The sequence below is a fragment of the Hippocampus guttulatus genome, chromosome 19 (genome assembly GCF_054856545.1).
Source record: "Hippocampus guttulatus isolate MCC_2025c chromosome 19, RoL_Hgut_1.0, whole genome shotgun sequence".
Taxonomy (NCBI): domain Eukaryota; kingdom Metazoa; phylum Chordata; class Actinopteri; order Syngnathiformes; family Syngnathidae; genus Hippocampus; species Hippocampus guttulatus.
Window position 1 is genome coordinate 6790988 of NC_141279.1, and position 12843 is coordinate 6803830.

The window sequence follows — 12843 nt, forward strand, 5'->3', positions numbered from 1 at the left end:
AGATCTTTGGTGTAACTTTTTTTTTTGGCTCTTCCCTAATGTTCTTCATCTTTATCCTATTTTGAAAAGACTAGTTTCAGTGGAAAACTTGGCCGCTGCTTCAGCTCTTTAAGACTAAAATGATCATTTTTAGTCGGGTAAAAATAACCCAATCTACTGAAAATCATCAGCTACCCAACGAGTGGTTTAAAAAAAGCAACCTAGCAATTGTGTAGGTGTGTGCGTCCGTGTGTACAAACGTCCTCATCCGAACCCATCTCATTTAGCTAAGCAAACAAAACTTGTTGAATTTAAAACAAACTTTGTTTCTCCAAAACACGACTCTTTTTCAGGCTCCGTGACAAAATGCTGGAGGGATTCGCCCCGTGGCCTGTGTGTCGGATGCTGCTGTGCGGCCTGTTTGTCCACCTGGCGTCAAAGCGGGCTGCCGGGGCTCACAACAAGAAGCCCAACTTCATCCTCATCCTGGCTGACGATATAGGATGGGGTGACTTGGACGTGAACCACCCTGAGCAGAAGGCCAACAATACACCCAATCTTAACCTGATGGCAGAGCAAGGATTAAGGTCGAGCCCAATGATTGAAAAGCGCATTCAATGGCGGCGGTCTGTAAAATCTCCCACTTTCATCATCCTTCATTGCAGATTCTCAGACTTCCACTCTCCGGCCTCAACCTGCTCGCCATCCCGCGCTTCCATCCTGACCGGCCGCTACGGACTCCGGAACGGGGTCACTCACAATTTTGCCGTGAGCTCCGTGGCTGGTCTGCCTCTGTCCGAAGTCACCTTGCCGCAGCTCCTACAGAAGGCGGGTTACTATACCGCCATGATCGGGAAATGGCATCTCGGCCATAATGGACCATATGGCCCAACGAAAAGAGGTAAGGGGGGACTTTGACCTGATCGGGTAGTAACCGTACAAATGTGGAATTTGCACCATCAGCCATGTAGGGATGGCCTTGCCAGAACCGGCATCGTCATCAACAGCACGATAGGTTTCAGTGACACCTTCAAATCGGTTATCTGTATATTATATTATTTCAGCCTTTGCGGAATTATTATTACGTTTGTGTAGATATTTGTTTGGTTTTTTTTTAATTGATCCATCATAAATACTACTGTAAAATAATTCATCAATAAAAAGCCAATATACATGTATTTTAAAACATTTTGTTTATGTAATAATGAATGAATTATAATCCAAATAATTCTGAATAAAAACATTTACGGGAAAAAAACTAAACAATATTACAAGCATTTTTTTTTTTACCTCATCATTTAAATTTTTTTTTTTGTACTACCTCAACAATGACCTGGCCCACCCGTCCATTTTAAAAACCAAATGTAGCCCTTGCGCAAAAATCGTTTGCGCTTGAAACAAATCAAGAAAATGGCTTCCATGTTTTTCAACGTGATGTCATCATTGGGTGTTCAAAGGTTTGTGTTTGTGTTCAGTCTCGAGGCAAAACCAAACCATGTCACTGCATCTCGACTTTTGACTCCTCGCCTGATATCCACCCCCCCACCCCCTGCCCCCTTCTCTGCTCCTCTTTCCAGATGCTTCTTTCCAGCCTCAGCGCTTTGGGTTTCATATCAATAATTTACAAATGCGACCAGCGGCAGCCTCGCGGGTTCGTTCAAAATGGAAAATCAACCGCATGTAAAGAACGCAAAATTATTTGCTGGAAAACGCTGAGATACACGAACATGAATCAAATTAGCGCGCTAAGTAATGAGGATTTGAAAAGCAACAGTTCAATCGATTCATCGTTGATGAACTTTAATATAGCCCAAAAAGACATTCTTTTTAAAGGGCGCAGATAAACACAACGCGATAGAATTCTCAGTCAACTCGTGTTCTTGGGAATGTTTTTCAGGAAGTAGAAATGTCGGCGACCGACAGTTTAATCGTGTGGTTTGGCAACGCCAATTGATCAATTTCGGGAGCACAAGACAGAAATGAGCCATTTCTTGTTTCTTGAACAGGTTTCGACTACTACTTGGGAATTCCCTTCAGCAATGATATGGGATGCACCGACCACCCTGGATATGATATTCCCCAGTGCCTCGGTTGTGACTCTTCTGGAGGGCAAATCGTGAGGTGGGCGGGGTTTGATTTTGCAAATAATCCAGAGTGTGGTTTTGCAAGTATTTGATTTCAAACTCGTGAAATGAGCTCCGTGTTGCATTGTGTACCGAAACTTCACCCGAGTCTCCTCATGACAGTTTTTTTACAAATGACACTAAGACAGTTGGTCGTACATTCACTGTTGACTTCCTGCGCCGCCGAATCTCCTGTAATCTGTCGTCGAGCACATTAGCTGCAAAAGCCGATTCGCCCCGTGTGGTCTGCGCACCTTCTACATTATGCATGGCGTTATTCTTTATTGTAGATTGCGGGGGAGTGAGCGCCAACAGACGGACTGCTATTCCAAAGTGGGCCTTCCTCTGATGGAAAACAGCCGCGTTGTGGAGCAGCCGCTCAACCTGTGGAATCTTACGCGACAGTACCGCTCTGCCGCGCTGAGAACGATGCGCGAGGCGAGGTAAAGCGCGTGCAAATCATCTTGACGCTGAACATGAGCAAAGCTGCTAAATTCTTCGGCGCTGGTGTTGTCGTTTGTGTGCGAGAGGAGCGCCAGCCCTGCTGGTCCGCAGCTGTCTCGTGAAAATAAACACGTTATAAAATTCAAGGCCGCGCGAAAGATTTCAGTGGCGGCCACGAGAATACTCGTATTCCGGCCAGGAGTACGATTATGTGATACCGATGGAGCGTGACGAGCGGCCGTTGAAGTTCACTGTCAAACTAAACATAAAACAACATCATAAAGCAGCACATGTAGACAGACAATACAAGAGCATGCCCGATCATATTCTTTATCCTCCGCACAGAGCAATTGATTTTTAGTGCTGTACTGATGAGCTGAGAGAGGAGTTGAGACGTCTCACTGAACAATGCTAGCTGATGCTGTGCGATTGCATTTACATTACACGTTAGAAATTTTTTTTTCAATCTAAACTGCAACTTGCGTCAACATGAATCGTCTTTTCTGTCCCGCGTGTACTTGCAGAGAGCGAGGACAGCCCTTTTTTCTCTACATAGCGCTAGCTCACATGCACGTACCCTTGGCCCCGCCACTTGCGTCCGGCGCCACCCCTTCGCCACCTCACAGCCGAGCGTACGCTGCCAGTCTGCAAGAAATGGATGGCCTGGTGGGGTCCATCCGGAGTGCCTCAAACAAAGATGATACGCTCATCTGGTTCACTGGTAAGTCTTGCGCTCCTCGACTGTGACCGGTTTGTCCGCATCCGGGCACACCCATGATCTGAAAATCCTCTCTCAAATGTAGGTGACAACGGTCCTTGGGAGAAGAAGTGCCAGTATGCGGGAAGTACAGGACCATTCAAAGGAAAATGGCAGACCAAAAGAGGTGGAACACCAAATTTGTGCAATTTTTGAGCGAGGAGCTTTTTACGCAATGAAAAGCCTTCCTTCCATGTCGGATTTTTTTTACCCAAAGTCTTGAAAAGTACCTGGGATTGAATGTGTGGAGTCTCAAAAGACAGACAAATATGAAACACTTGATGGAATGAGGAGTTTGAGAATGGTTTTTTTTTTTTTTTTTGTAAGGTGGGAGTTCAGCTAAGAAGACCACTTGGGAAGGAGGCCACCGAGTGCCGTCAGTAGCCTGCTGGCCCGGTGTGATCCCTGCAAACACGACTAGTACCGCCTTGCTCAGGCATGTTCTTTCAATTGTAAATTCCTCTGGGGCTTGAAACCACGCTGGCATCCTGCTCCCATTGTTGACTGCGGCACACAAACTATTTCTTTGACCGACAAACGGCACGCGTACTTTCCCCGTGTTCCTCGGAAAATAAATGACGTCCCGAATGAAAAACAGAGAAATATTTTCACAGCGGGATGGACATTTTCCCGACGCTGCTCTCCCTGGCCGGGGTGACGCCACCTTCTGACCGGCGCTACGATGGCATGGATGTTACAAGCGTCCTCCTCGGCGGTGAACAGACTGGCCACAAGGTAGCAGGGCTCACTGTCTACAAAGTCCACAATGCCGTCGTGACTTATTCAGACCTCAAGAGATTAACATTTGATCATAAAATGCATCAAGATAACACGATGCCTCCTCCCAAATAAGAGCCAGGCTTAAATTACAAATGTGCTCGGTCGGCGCCGGAGTTGGCGAGGAGGAACAAGTTTAACAGGTTAAGAGGTGATAAGAAAGCAAATGCCAGTTTGAGTTGTTATAATAATCAGTTTTTTTTTAGGTCCTCTTCCATCCTAATAGTGGCGCCGCAGGCCGGTTTGGTGACTTGCAGACAGTGCGAGCTGGGAAATACAAAGCTTTCTACATGACAGGTAGATGGCACGCACGTCTCCTTTTTCGTCACAGTTTGTCAGCACGGGCATCAGGCCGTGTTTGTGTTTCTTCTGTCACGCAATCGCATTTGTTCTGCTTGAATGGGCATATCTGCGTCATTGTGTGCTGGACAATTGGGCTAAGGGCTCTCCTGCATATGAGCGTTCAAGGATGGCACAAAACTGCTGAGCAAGAAATCAACATTTAAGTGCAAGAGCTCATTTTGTATTTTTTGTTTTTTCCTCCACCAAAATAAACACTCAAAAAATTAAAACTCGGTTTGTCATTCCAAATCTACAAAAAAATTTACATGACCTCTTCATGTTGTACAAGAGGGCGGTGTGTTAGAAAACTGGAGTTTGTTGACATTCAAATTTGGCTCGTCGCAAACGTGAGTGACATCATGCGTGCTGTGCTCTCGAGATTTCAATTTCTCCTCATTCTACAAATTTCAATTTTATCTCTTGTGAATGACTAGTATATATATATTTTTTAATCGTATTGTTATTTCAAACGCCGTGTTTCACATGCAGCGCTTTGTTACAGCTGCCGTTGTTCTAAAAGTGCTTTCCAAGTAAATTAGAGTTCTGTTTTATACTGTTCTAATAACCCAGGTGTGCATGTTTTAGGTTCATCTGAAGCATGCGGCGGTGACGTAGGGACACAGGAGCTCCACGACCCACCGTTGATTTTTGACTTAGAGCGTGATGAGGCCGAAGAAACACCCTTAAAGGTCGGAACACCTGAATATCAAGCGACAGCCGAAAGGGTCGCCCTGTGGAGGGAGGGGTTGTTATGGGACATCGCCACCGACCCATCCGTGTCCGAGGCCGACTACACCACGGACGACTCGGCCACGCCTTGCTGCGAACCCACGCGTCCCGTTTGTCGTTGCCTCTGACTGGGCCGACAGCAGGAAGCCTTCGTGGACAAGAATGCAGACGCAAATTTTGCAGTTTGAATGGGCACTCGGGAGTCGTGGGGACCGCCGTGGTCTTTGGCGGGTACAATGTCCAGATGCGACAAGGAGGCGTGCAAACAAACAAGTAAACAGAAAAAGCAAAGAGCAGCGGGCGGCGAGCACAAGGTCAGAGGGAGGCCAGTTGCCTGTCGGATCAATAAAGCAAAGAGAAAAATATTTGTTTTGTCGGTTGTTGGGCATTCATCGTGCATTACTGCCAGGTCATGACTGAACATGTGACAACATGTGATTTAATAAAATTTTTTGCAAAGTCCCCATTTTTCAAAAACCTCCCCCCCCCAAAAAAAAACACGCGATAGCCAAATAATACTCAGAGCGAATTGATTCTTCATCAGCTTTATTGTTTCTTCATTGTCAGTATGCAATGTAGTGTAAGGGGTCTCAACAGCACCACCTTTTGGCAAAATTCAAAATATCACCCATACACACCGATCACCTAAAGTTAGTCTGTCAAATTTTTGGATGAACATAAAATGGACTATTTCCTCTAAAGGTGACCTTATTTGGACATTTTCGACACTTTTGAATGTCCAGCTGTAGAAGGTTTCAGTGTGTGTGTGTGGTTGTTGTTTTTTTTTTTTTTGCACAATTTGCTCATCCGTAAGAAGGAACTGGAATGCAAAATTCCAAACAGCTGTTTTATCCGTGAATTGACCAGCACGTGATCACTTGTCAATCAGCAGGCTGCACCAGGAAGCCCAGTACCTCAAACTTTTTTGTGAGTAGTGGATGCGATTTATATACACATTTTACACAATGTAAAAAAAGAAAATATAGGTCTGCATGGTCAGTTTGCGTTGACGTGTAAAACCTTTCCCCTTCATCAAAAATAACCATATTGAAATTCAAGGACCTGTCTTGTCACTTGGTCGTGCGCCGTTAAAGAGTTTCACATTTAACCACTGGCTCCTTCACATATCTTCTCATGTTCCACTCGCTACCAGAATTAGTATCACAGCTGCATCGTTAATCGTAGCGTTATCCGTAAAAAAAAAAAAAAAGTGCATGATTTGAATGCTCTTATTTGAAATACTCTTTGTCTGGAGGTGATGGCGACTCAAACTGTGAGGCTTTGTTGATGAAAAATATAAATGGAAATACCCTTATGGTCGATCTTGTGCAAAAACAGAAACTACCCTATCAAGCAGACTCAACTGCAACAATGCACGCTTTGCAAGGAGCCATTTGCGTGGAAATGTAAAAAAAAAAAAAATCCTAATTAAGACTAGACATAACAACCGCCACGAAGGAGGTTTCCACATGCTTCCTTTGGTTTGTTTTCAGCAGGATACACAAAAGCTATTCCCCCCCCCCCCCCCCCCTGCCAGCTTTGTGCTATGGGGTGTAGCTGGGCCGCGTCGTCTGCACTTTACAGCATGCATGCTCCCTGGATGACATTATGATTATACCGCTGAGAACTGTGGATCATAAAAATATCAAATCATAAATCAATAATAAAATCATTAAAAAATACTCTCGTCAAACGATTGAGTTATTTTGTGGCTGTGCCAAAATGTTAATAGGGCCACGCCGAAAGGAAAAAAAACAAAACCTTGATTCTCGTAAAAGGCCAACTTTTCTCTCCTAAACATTTTTTAAAGATGATTTATCATAAATCAAATCCAATTTTACGTTCATCTGATAAATGTCCATTTAAAAAAATGTTATCAAGTAATGAACTTCATTCTCTATAAATCATGTCTTTTCCTAAAATTAAAAATGACTTTTTTTTCCCCCCTGGGAATGTCTGACAGTATTCATTTATTCCAACCTTCAATACTTAATTTGAAAGTTACTATTTTATTCTCATAAAAGTCCAACCTATTCTCTTAAGTGGCAATTTGATTCTTGCAGAATCACAAACTTATTCTCTTTAAAATTAAGATTTTTTTTCTCGTTAATGTATGAATGTATTACTTTTTAACATAATACAACATTATTCTCTTTAAATGTTTGTCTTTATTCTCGTCGAGTCCAAGATTTTCTGTCATAAAATTACAATTTTATTATCTTGAAATGACAGCTATTTTTCTTGTGAAACTATCGACTTTCCACCCATACCGATGGCTTCATTTGTGTAATTCTACTCTTACTTCTAATTTCTCTCTTTTCAGTGTCGTCTCGAACATAAGCCGAGCAACATGCAAGGACCACTTTCAGGGAATGTCGACCTTGTCAAAAGGTCGGTGCTTCTCGTACGTTTTGATCGCTTCCCAAACAGAACCTGCTCGGAAGCAGCTTAAGTCGATGTCACGCGACGATCTATCAAAAATCACGTAGCCTGCGATTTGCTTCTGTGACGCTGGAGGCAATGTCACTCCCAAATTCGAACACTGTACCGTATTTTGTGGCGTGATAGTGTAGATTTTGTCGAAAACAGAATGTGAGACGTTCCTATTGAGTAAAATGTCCGCTCCAAGAATGTATTTGTAGGTCTCGACAAAATCCCAAAACACCCGGATGGGACTTTCTGGTAGGGTTAGTCCCCTTGACCTGCAGGGGTATGTGTGGAAGGAGGAAGCGGCTGGTTTTCATAGTGCCCCCCACCCACCTCCCATTCTCTCTACGTCCAACAGTGAGGGATCAGTAGTGAGGGGTGTAGGGGGGCTTTGAGAGTTTATCTAGTTACTGACTGGAGGAAATTCGTTTTCGTCATCCAGACACACGGGGCCCTCGGCGAACTCGTGCTCTGGGATGACGTCCCCCTTCTGCGCTCCCCCGTCCTCCGAGTACCCTGGGAATTGAAGAAAGGAGGCCGAGATGAGTTTTGTTGGTAGAGATCAGCCGCCGCCCCCCCCCCCCCCCCAAATCCTGAAAAGTTTTAATTCCCATCTAACTCACCCAAGAGTGTGGTCGAGCAGGGCGGGCTGGAGGGAAGAGCGACGGTGGCTGCGTACGATTGGCCGGCCGGTTGACTGGAGACCTCTACTGGCGTCTCGTCTTCCTTCTGTTCCACCTGCTCCTCGCTGCCATCGAACAACCTGCCGGGTCCCGTGCAGACACCAAGTTAAAGCGGTAATAGGTACAACATTTTCTGAATCGGTGTTTGTTTCTAAATGTACTCTGAATCTTCTGCGCAAACGTCTGCCCTCTAGTGGGAGAACATGTAATTGCTTGGTGATTTGTTTGCGGGAAGAATGTCTTTACTGAAGACACACCTGTGTTTTTGGACCAGCATACATTCACCTCCATCCTGCGGATCGACATTATAGATGTAAAGATGGCCGCACGAAGACGCCACCAGCAGGCGAGGCAGCTTCTGAATCCTGCCGTCCAAAATGCACCAAAACAGGATATGAAGATTCATCCGTTTTTTTTTTCCGCCCACCTCAAATAATTTTCTGTCTTACGTCGCCAGCGCGCAGATGTTCTTCAGGCCGAACGTGTTGAGTCGCACGGTGGCGAAGGCTCGGTCCTGATGCATCATGTCGGACACCTGAGCTGGCAAGTAGGTGCTGGCAGCTGTGAACATTTTCCCCACGTACGCAGACCACGTGGGAGACTCCTCCTCTTGACTAGAAAGCCAAACGTAATTTTGTGATTCAAAATAGAAGATATTGGCCCCGGCACTGTGCGAGGTTGTTTTTAAAACTGGGTGAAAGGCTTATAGTCACAGGAGTCCGAGTAGAAAACTCATTGTCGTGGTTTGGTGGGATTAAGTAAAGTCTAGTTTAAACTTATTTTCCTTTTCTTACCTGGGACTGTGCTGTTCCAGTTTGAAGATATGGACCGTCTCGGTGTTGCTGGAGGCACACAGAAACTGCGCGTCGGCGCTGAAGGACAATGAACTAATGCTAACGTATCTGAAAAGGAGAAGGGCAATTTGTCAGCCATGAACAAAATCTTTTCATAAAGTCCATGCAAATGGTTTCGCTGTTATTTACTTGCATCGCCTCTCCCAAGATATCGGTTAACGGCCAAACGTGTTCATCGACTCGTCATCTCTTTTTTTTGGCGATATGATTGCTAACCTTTTCATCCCCCGCCGGAACTCAAACAGCCTCTGTCCTTCGGGAATGCTGAACACCCTGATCACGGTGCCCTGTGGAGGGAAACAAGACGCCGGCGGGTCACGCCGGTGGATGCGAAGGAAGACGTTGAAGAGAAGGACTCACCTTCTCCGAAGCGCTAGCGAGTTTGGTGCCGGAGGCGTTGAAGGCGAGCGCCGCCAGGGGACTGGCGTGGGCCTGGATCAGCGTCACAGTGCTCTAAACGGAAGGTAAACAATCACGCTATCGGCACAATCGCTTGCCGCGATGTCACTTTTGACGATTGCGGAAAAATGAGGACTCACCAGGTTGTTTGCATCGTACACTGTGATCTCGCCAAGAGTGGCGCTGCCTGGATATGCCAAGAAAGAGTTGCCGTGGTTGACGGACAGGGCGCAGAGACCTGGGAAGGAGGGAGCAGGAGTTCTTTTTTTTCACACCGTCCCCTTCTTTTAATCGGTCCACCCAGCATTTACACAAAACAAGGGTCCTGTAATATTTGTTGCATTATTTCGCAGTTTTTGGTGAAATGAAATCAACCTATGATGTACGCGGCCTGACTAGGCAAAACGCTGTATCCCTGATTAATATTACGTTTATGGAATATGAATTAAGCGACAAAATCGACCCGTTTTAATCCATCTCAGGGGGGGTGGCCATTTTGCCACTTGCTGTCGACTGAAAATGACATCACACTCAAGGCTCCGCTAAAGCATGACCAATTTCAGAAAAGAAGTTGTAAGTATCAAATATACCACAGCCTATGATGCCAAAACACTTTGCTATCCTTTCAAGCTCCTCTTACTACCCTTAAAAAAATGGCTTGCAGATGATGTGATTTAAAAAAAAACAACAACAAAATAAAAGCCACCAGAAGTGCGCGTGTCCATGCAGACGTTACAAAAACTCTCGGTATCTTCCAGCTCACAACCCAGGCTAAACTTAGCTCCTCCCCAACGTTCCAAACATTAGTCTCTCAATCAAGATGTATCACTTCCACTTACTTCCTTGACACCAATTACGACTACTTTCCCATTAGCTGTGGCTTCGGAAGAAACTTTATTAAAGAGCACCAAACTATTCGTTCGTAGCACCACGTGCGCTTACCTGACGGGTTGGTGGGGGTGTTGAGAAGGGTCTTGAGGAGTTTCATGTCTTTGATATTATGGATGTAAATGGACTCTTCCAGGCACACCACCAGTCGCTGACGGGGAGACGGACTGGGAAGTTAGCGGCCGCGCTTGTTGACCCGCGGAAGCCGACAACGACGAACTATCAACAGCGATTCGCCGACATGGCGAGAATTCCAAGGAACACCGTTGCCGCCCCGCAACACGGGTTGGCCGATCGATGATACGACCGTCTTACCTGCCTGTTGAGCTTGACGGAGAGGATGTTGTTGGTGTAGCTGTAGTTGCAGATCTCGGTACCTTTCTTGAAGTGATAGACGTTCATCCGCCGCGGCACGGATTGGCTCACCACCACCACCAGGCTGCTGGAGAACAGCCGCTCCACGATGCACACATTGGGACACTCCACTGGGGTGAGAGGAAAATATCGGTTTGCCCATGTCACGTCAATCGGAGCCTGCGGGTTATTTCGGCGAGCATCTCGAGTACTAACACGATTTCTGAGCCACAGGTGAAGGCGGTGTTTTGCGTTGGATCATTTCACGACTGAATGCTGTCGTTCATGTAACATGGCTTCAGATATTATGTGCATGCCAGCTGCATGGCCTTCATGCTTTACCTCCATTTTAAATGCCGTGCTGCGCGAACAGAGGGGCTTCATTGTATGTACTAAATGATTTTGTATGCATGAGGAGAAGCATTTTTCCTCACCTCCCTCATGGATGCAGTCCAGTTTGTCCACGGCGGTGACTGAGAAAAGACGGTAGCCGGTCTTGGTGCCCACCGACAGGGAACTAAAACACACACACACACAAAAGGATCTGAAACCAAAGGGCAGAGTAGAGGCATCATTTTGGTTTACCTTCACTGATTTGTTTACAGATCTCACATAGGGTGTGTGATTCACTCATGTGTCAGACAGGAAATCTGAGCTGTGACACAGCCTGCAGTGCCATCTGGACCTCTGAAAAACTTGCTTTGTTCAAAACAGATGACGACAAGAACATGACGGTTAAGGCTGTGCAGCCCACCTGCTTTCTTTTACAACCAGCGCTAGTAAAACCTTATGAAGAGGTTGTTCTTGAATCAATAAATATCTCTGTATTTGCATGACATTTTATGTAATTATCTCAGTTTTTACGTTGCAGGTTGTTATTTTCTATCAAAGGATTTTTTTTGGAGGGGGGGGGGGTGCTGCAGCATTTCATTGTTCTCGCACGACAAATTATATTTGCACTCTGAATGTGATACTTTTTTAGATTAAAACATGGGTTAATACAGGTAAAATCAGCAGTGTAACAGCACTGTAGTTAATATGTAGGTGTTGGGGAGGACTTTATGGCAAACTGCTTCGGGGCTAAGATTTCGAGGAAAATTGATGAATAGACTGTTCTTAAATTTAAATCTAGAGCTCTTTTAAGTGTTGATCAAAGTGATTATACAACAAGCAGGTGCGTCAATGAGCTTGCGTTCGTGCAAGGCAATGAAGGCCCTAAGGTTGCTTACGTAGTATCCTGATTAAACGAGGCACAGATGAAACCTCGGAGCATCTCGGGTCCGCCGTCCGCTTCGTCCTGGGAATCCATCCGAGCCGCCAGTTTCCCCAGTCCTCTCGCTGGCCGAGCTCAGAGGCCTCGTGATCGGTTCGATCCACACCGGGGCCTCCTACGCTTTCTCCTCCTCCTCTGCCCCGACTCCAAACGCCACGCTCACAGTCCTCCGGGAGAGTAATGTCCGGACGGACTAGCCCCGGATGGTAAGCATGCAAGCACCGACAGCGAACGATCCTCCAATCGTTTAAAACTGTGAATGAGATAAACGATACTGATCGTATCGCTTGGGGGTGACAAACAACGACGGTGCTGTTTATATGAATATTAACTTACAGGCTCCATACAGCAAAACAATAACAACTGATGGGAGAAAGCGTCACTATAAAGTGCGTTCCGATTGGCTGGAAGAATCATATAAGACCCGCCCCCTGTGTTTTGGCAGGCAAATTTGTTTAACACAAGTCAGTGGTTTGTCAAAGTGACTGTCAGTCGAATAAGATTACGTAGCAATTCACTGATTGGTCAATGATACAATCGATGGACTGTTTTGGTGAGGCGATTGGCTAACAATTTTATCAATCTGTGTACAGTCATTTTCTTTACACAGACTATGTCACAAGACTCCAACGAAGTGCAAATATCACGTCAAAAAAGCACATTATCTTTCAAATCTTTGTATTTCAAACTTTAAAGGGGATCGTTAAAAACGCGCACCACTTTAGCACCCAAATAGCATATGGTCCGTAGACTTTTTTTTATAGATACAAAATGGCTCCAGGCTCTCTGTTACAACATTTAAGCACATTCAATA

At 45.4% G+C, this 12843-nt stretch overlaps 2 protein-coding genes across 2 annotated transcripts; one reads left to right on the forward strand and one right to left on the reverse strand.

Moving 5' to 3' along the window:
* Positions 1 to 345: 345 nt before the first annotated feature.
* On the forward strand, positions 346 to 5516 carry arsg (arylsulfatase G). Its single transcript, XM_086138114.1, has 10 exons — positions 346 to 566; positions 645 to 880; positions 1986 to 2100; positions 2393 to 2545; positions 3071 to 3267; positions 3350 to 3430; positions 3631 to 3739; positions 3918 to 4038; positions 4287 to 4377; positions 5008 to 5516. The coding sequence occupies exons 1-10, from the start codon at positions 346 to 348 to the stop codon at positions 5277 to 5279; spliced, it is 1596 nt and encodes a 531-aa protein (XP_085994240.1). The 3' UTR covers positions 5280 to 5516.
* A 164-nt stretch (positions 5517 to 5680) lies between these two features.
* LOC147189908 (WD repeat domain phosphoinositide-interacting protein 1-like) lies at positions 5681 to 12404 on the reverse strand. The gene is made up of 12 exons (XM_086138115.1): positions 11986 to 12404; positions 11191 to 11273; positions 10718 to 10887; positions 10457 to 10553; positions 9655 to 9752; positions 9476 to 9568; positions 9332 to 9402; positions 9056 to 9163; positions 8711 to 8875; positions 8519 to 8626; positions 8202 to 8341; positions 5681 to 8094 (listed from the first exon to the last, which is right to left on the reverse strand). The coding sequence occupies exons 1-12, from the start codon at positions 12063 to 12065 to the stop codon at positions 7982 to 7984; spliced, it is 1326 nt and encodes a 441-aa protein (XP_085994241.1). The 5' UTR covers positions 12066 to 12404; the 3' UTR covers positions 5681 to 7981.
* Positions 12405 to 12843: the final 439 nt, after the last annotated feature.

Coding starts and splice junctions, on each gene's coding strand:
- arsg (XM_086138114.1), top strand. CDS start 346: ATGCTGGAGGGATTCGCCCCGTGGCCTGTGTGTCGGATGCTGCTGTGC. Junction 567..644: donor ATGGCAGAGCAAGGATTAAG/GTCGAGCCCAAT, acceptor CCTTCATTGCAG/ATTCTCAGACTTCCACTCTC. Junction 4,039..4,286: donor GTGAACAGACTGGCCACAAG/GTAGCAGGGCTC, acceptor GTTTTTTTTTAG/GTCCTCTTCCATCCTAATAG.
- LOC147189908 (XM_086138115.1), bottom strand. CDS start 12,065: ATGGATTCCCAGGACGAAGCGGACGGCGGACCCGAGATGCTCCGAGGT. Junction 11,274..11,985: donor TCGTTTAATCAGGATACTAC/GTAAGCAACCTT, acceptor TGTGTGTTTTAG/TTCCCTGTCGGTGGGCACCA. Junction 10,554..10,717: donor CCGTCAAGCTCAACAGGCAG/GTAAGACGGTCG, acceptor TCTCCCCGTCAG/CGACTGGTGGTGTGCCTGGA.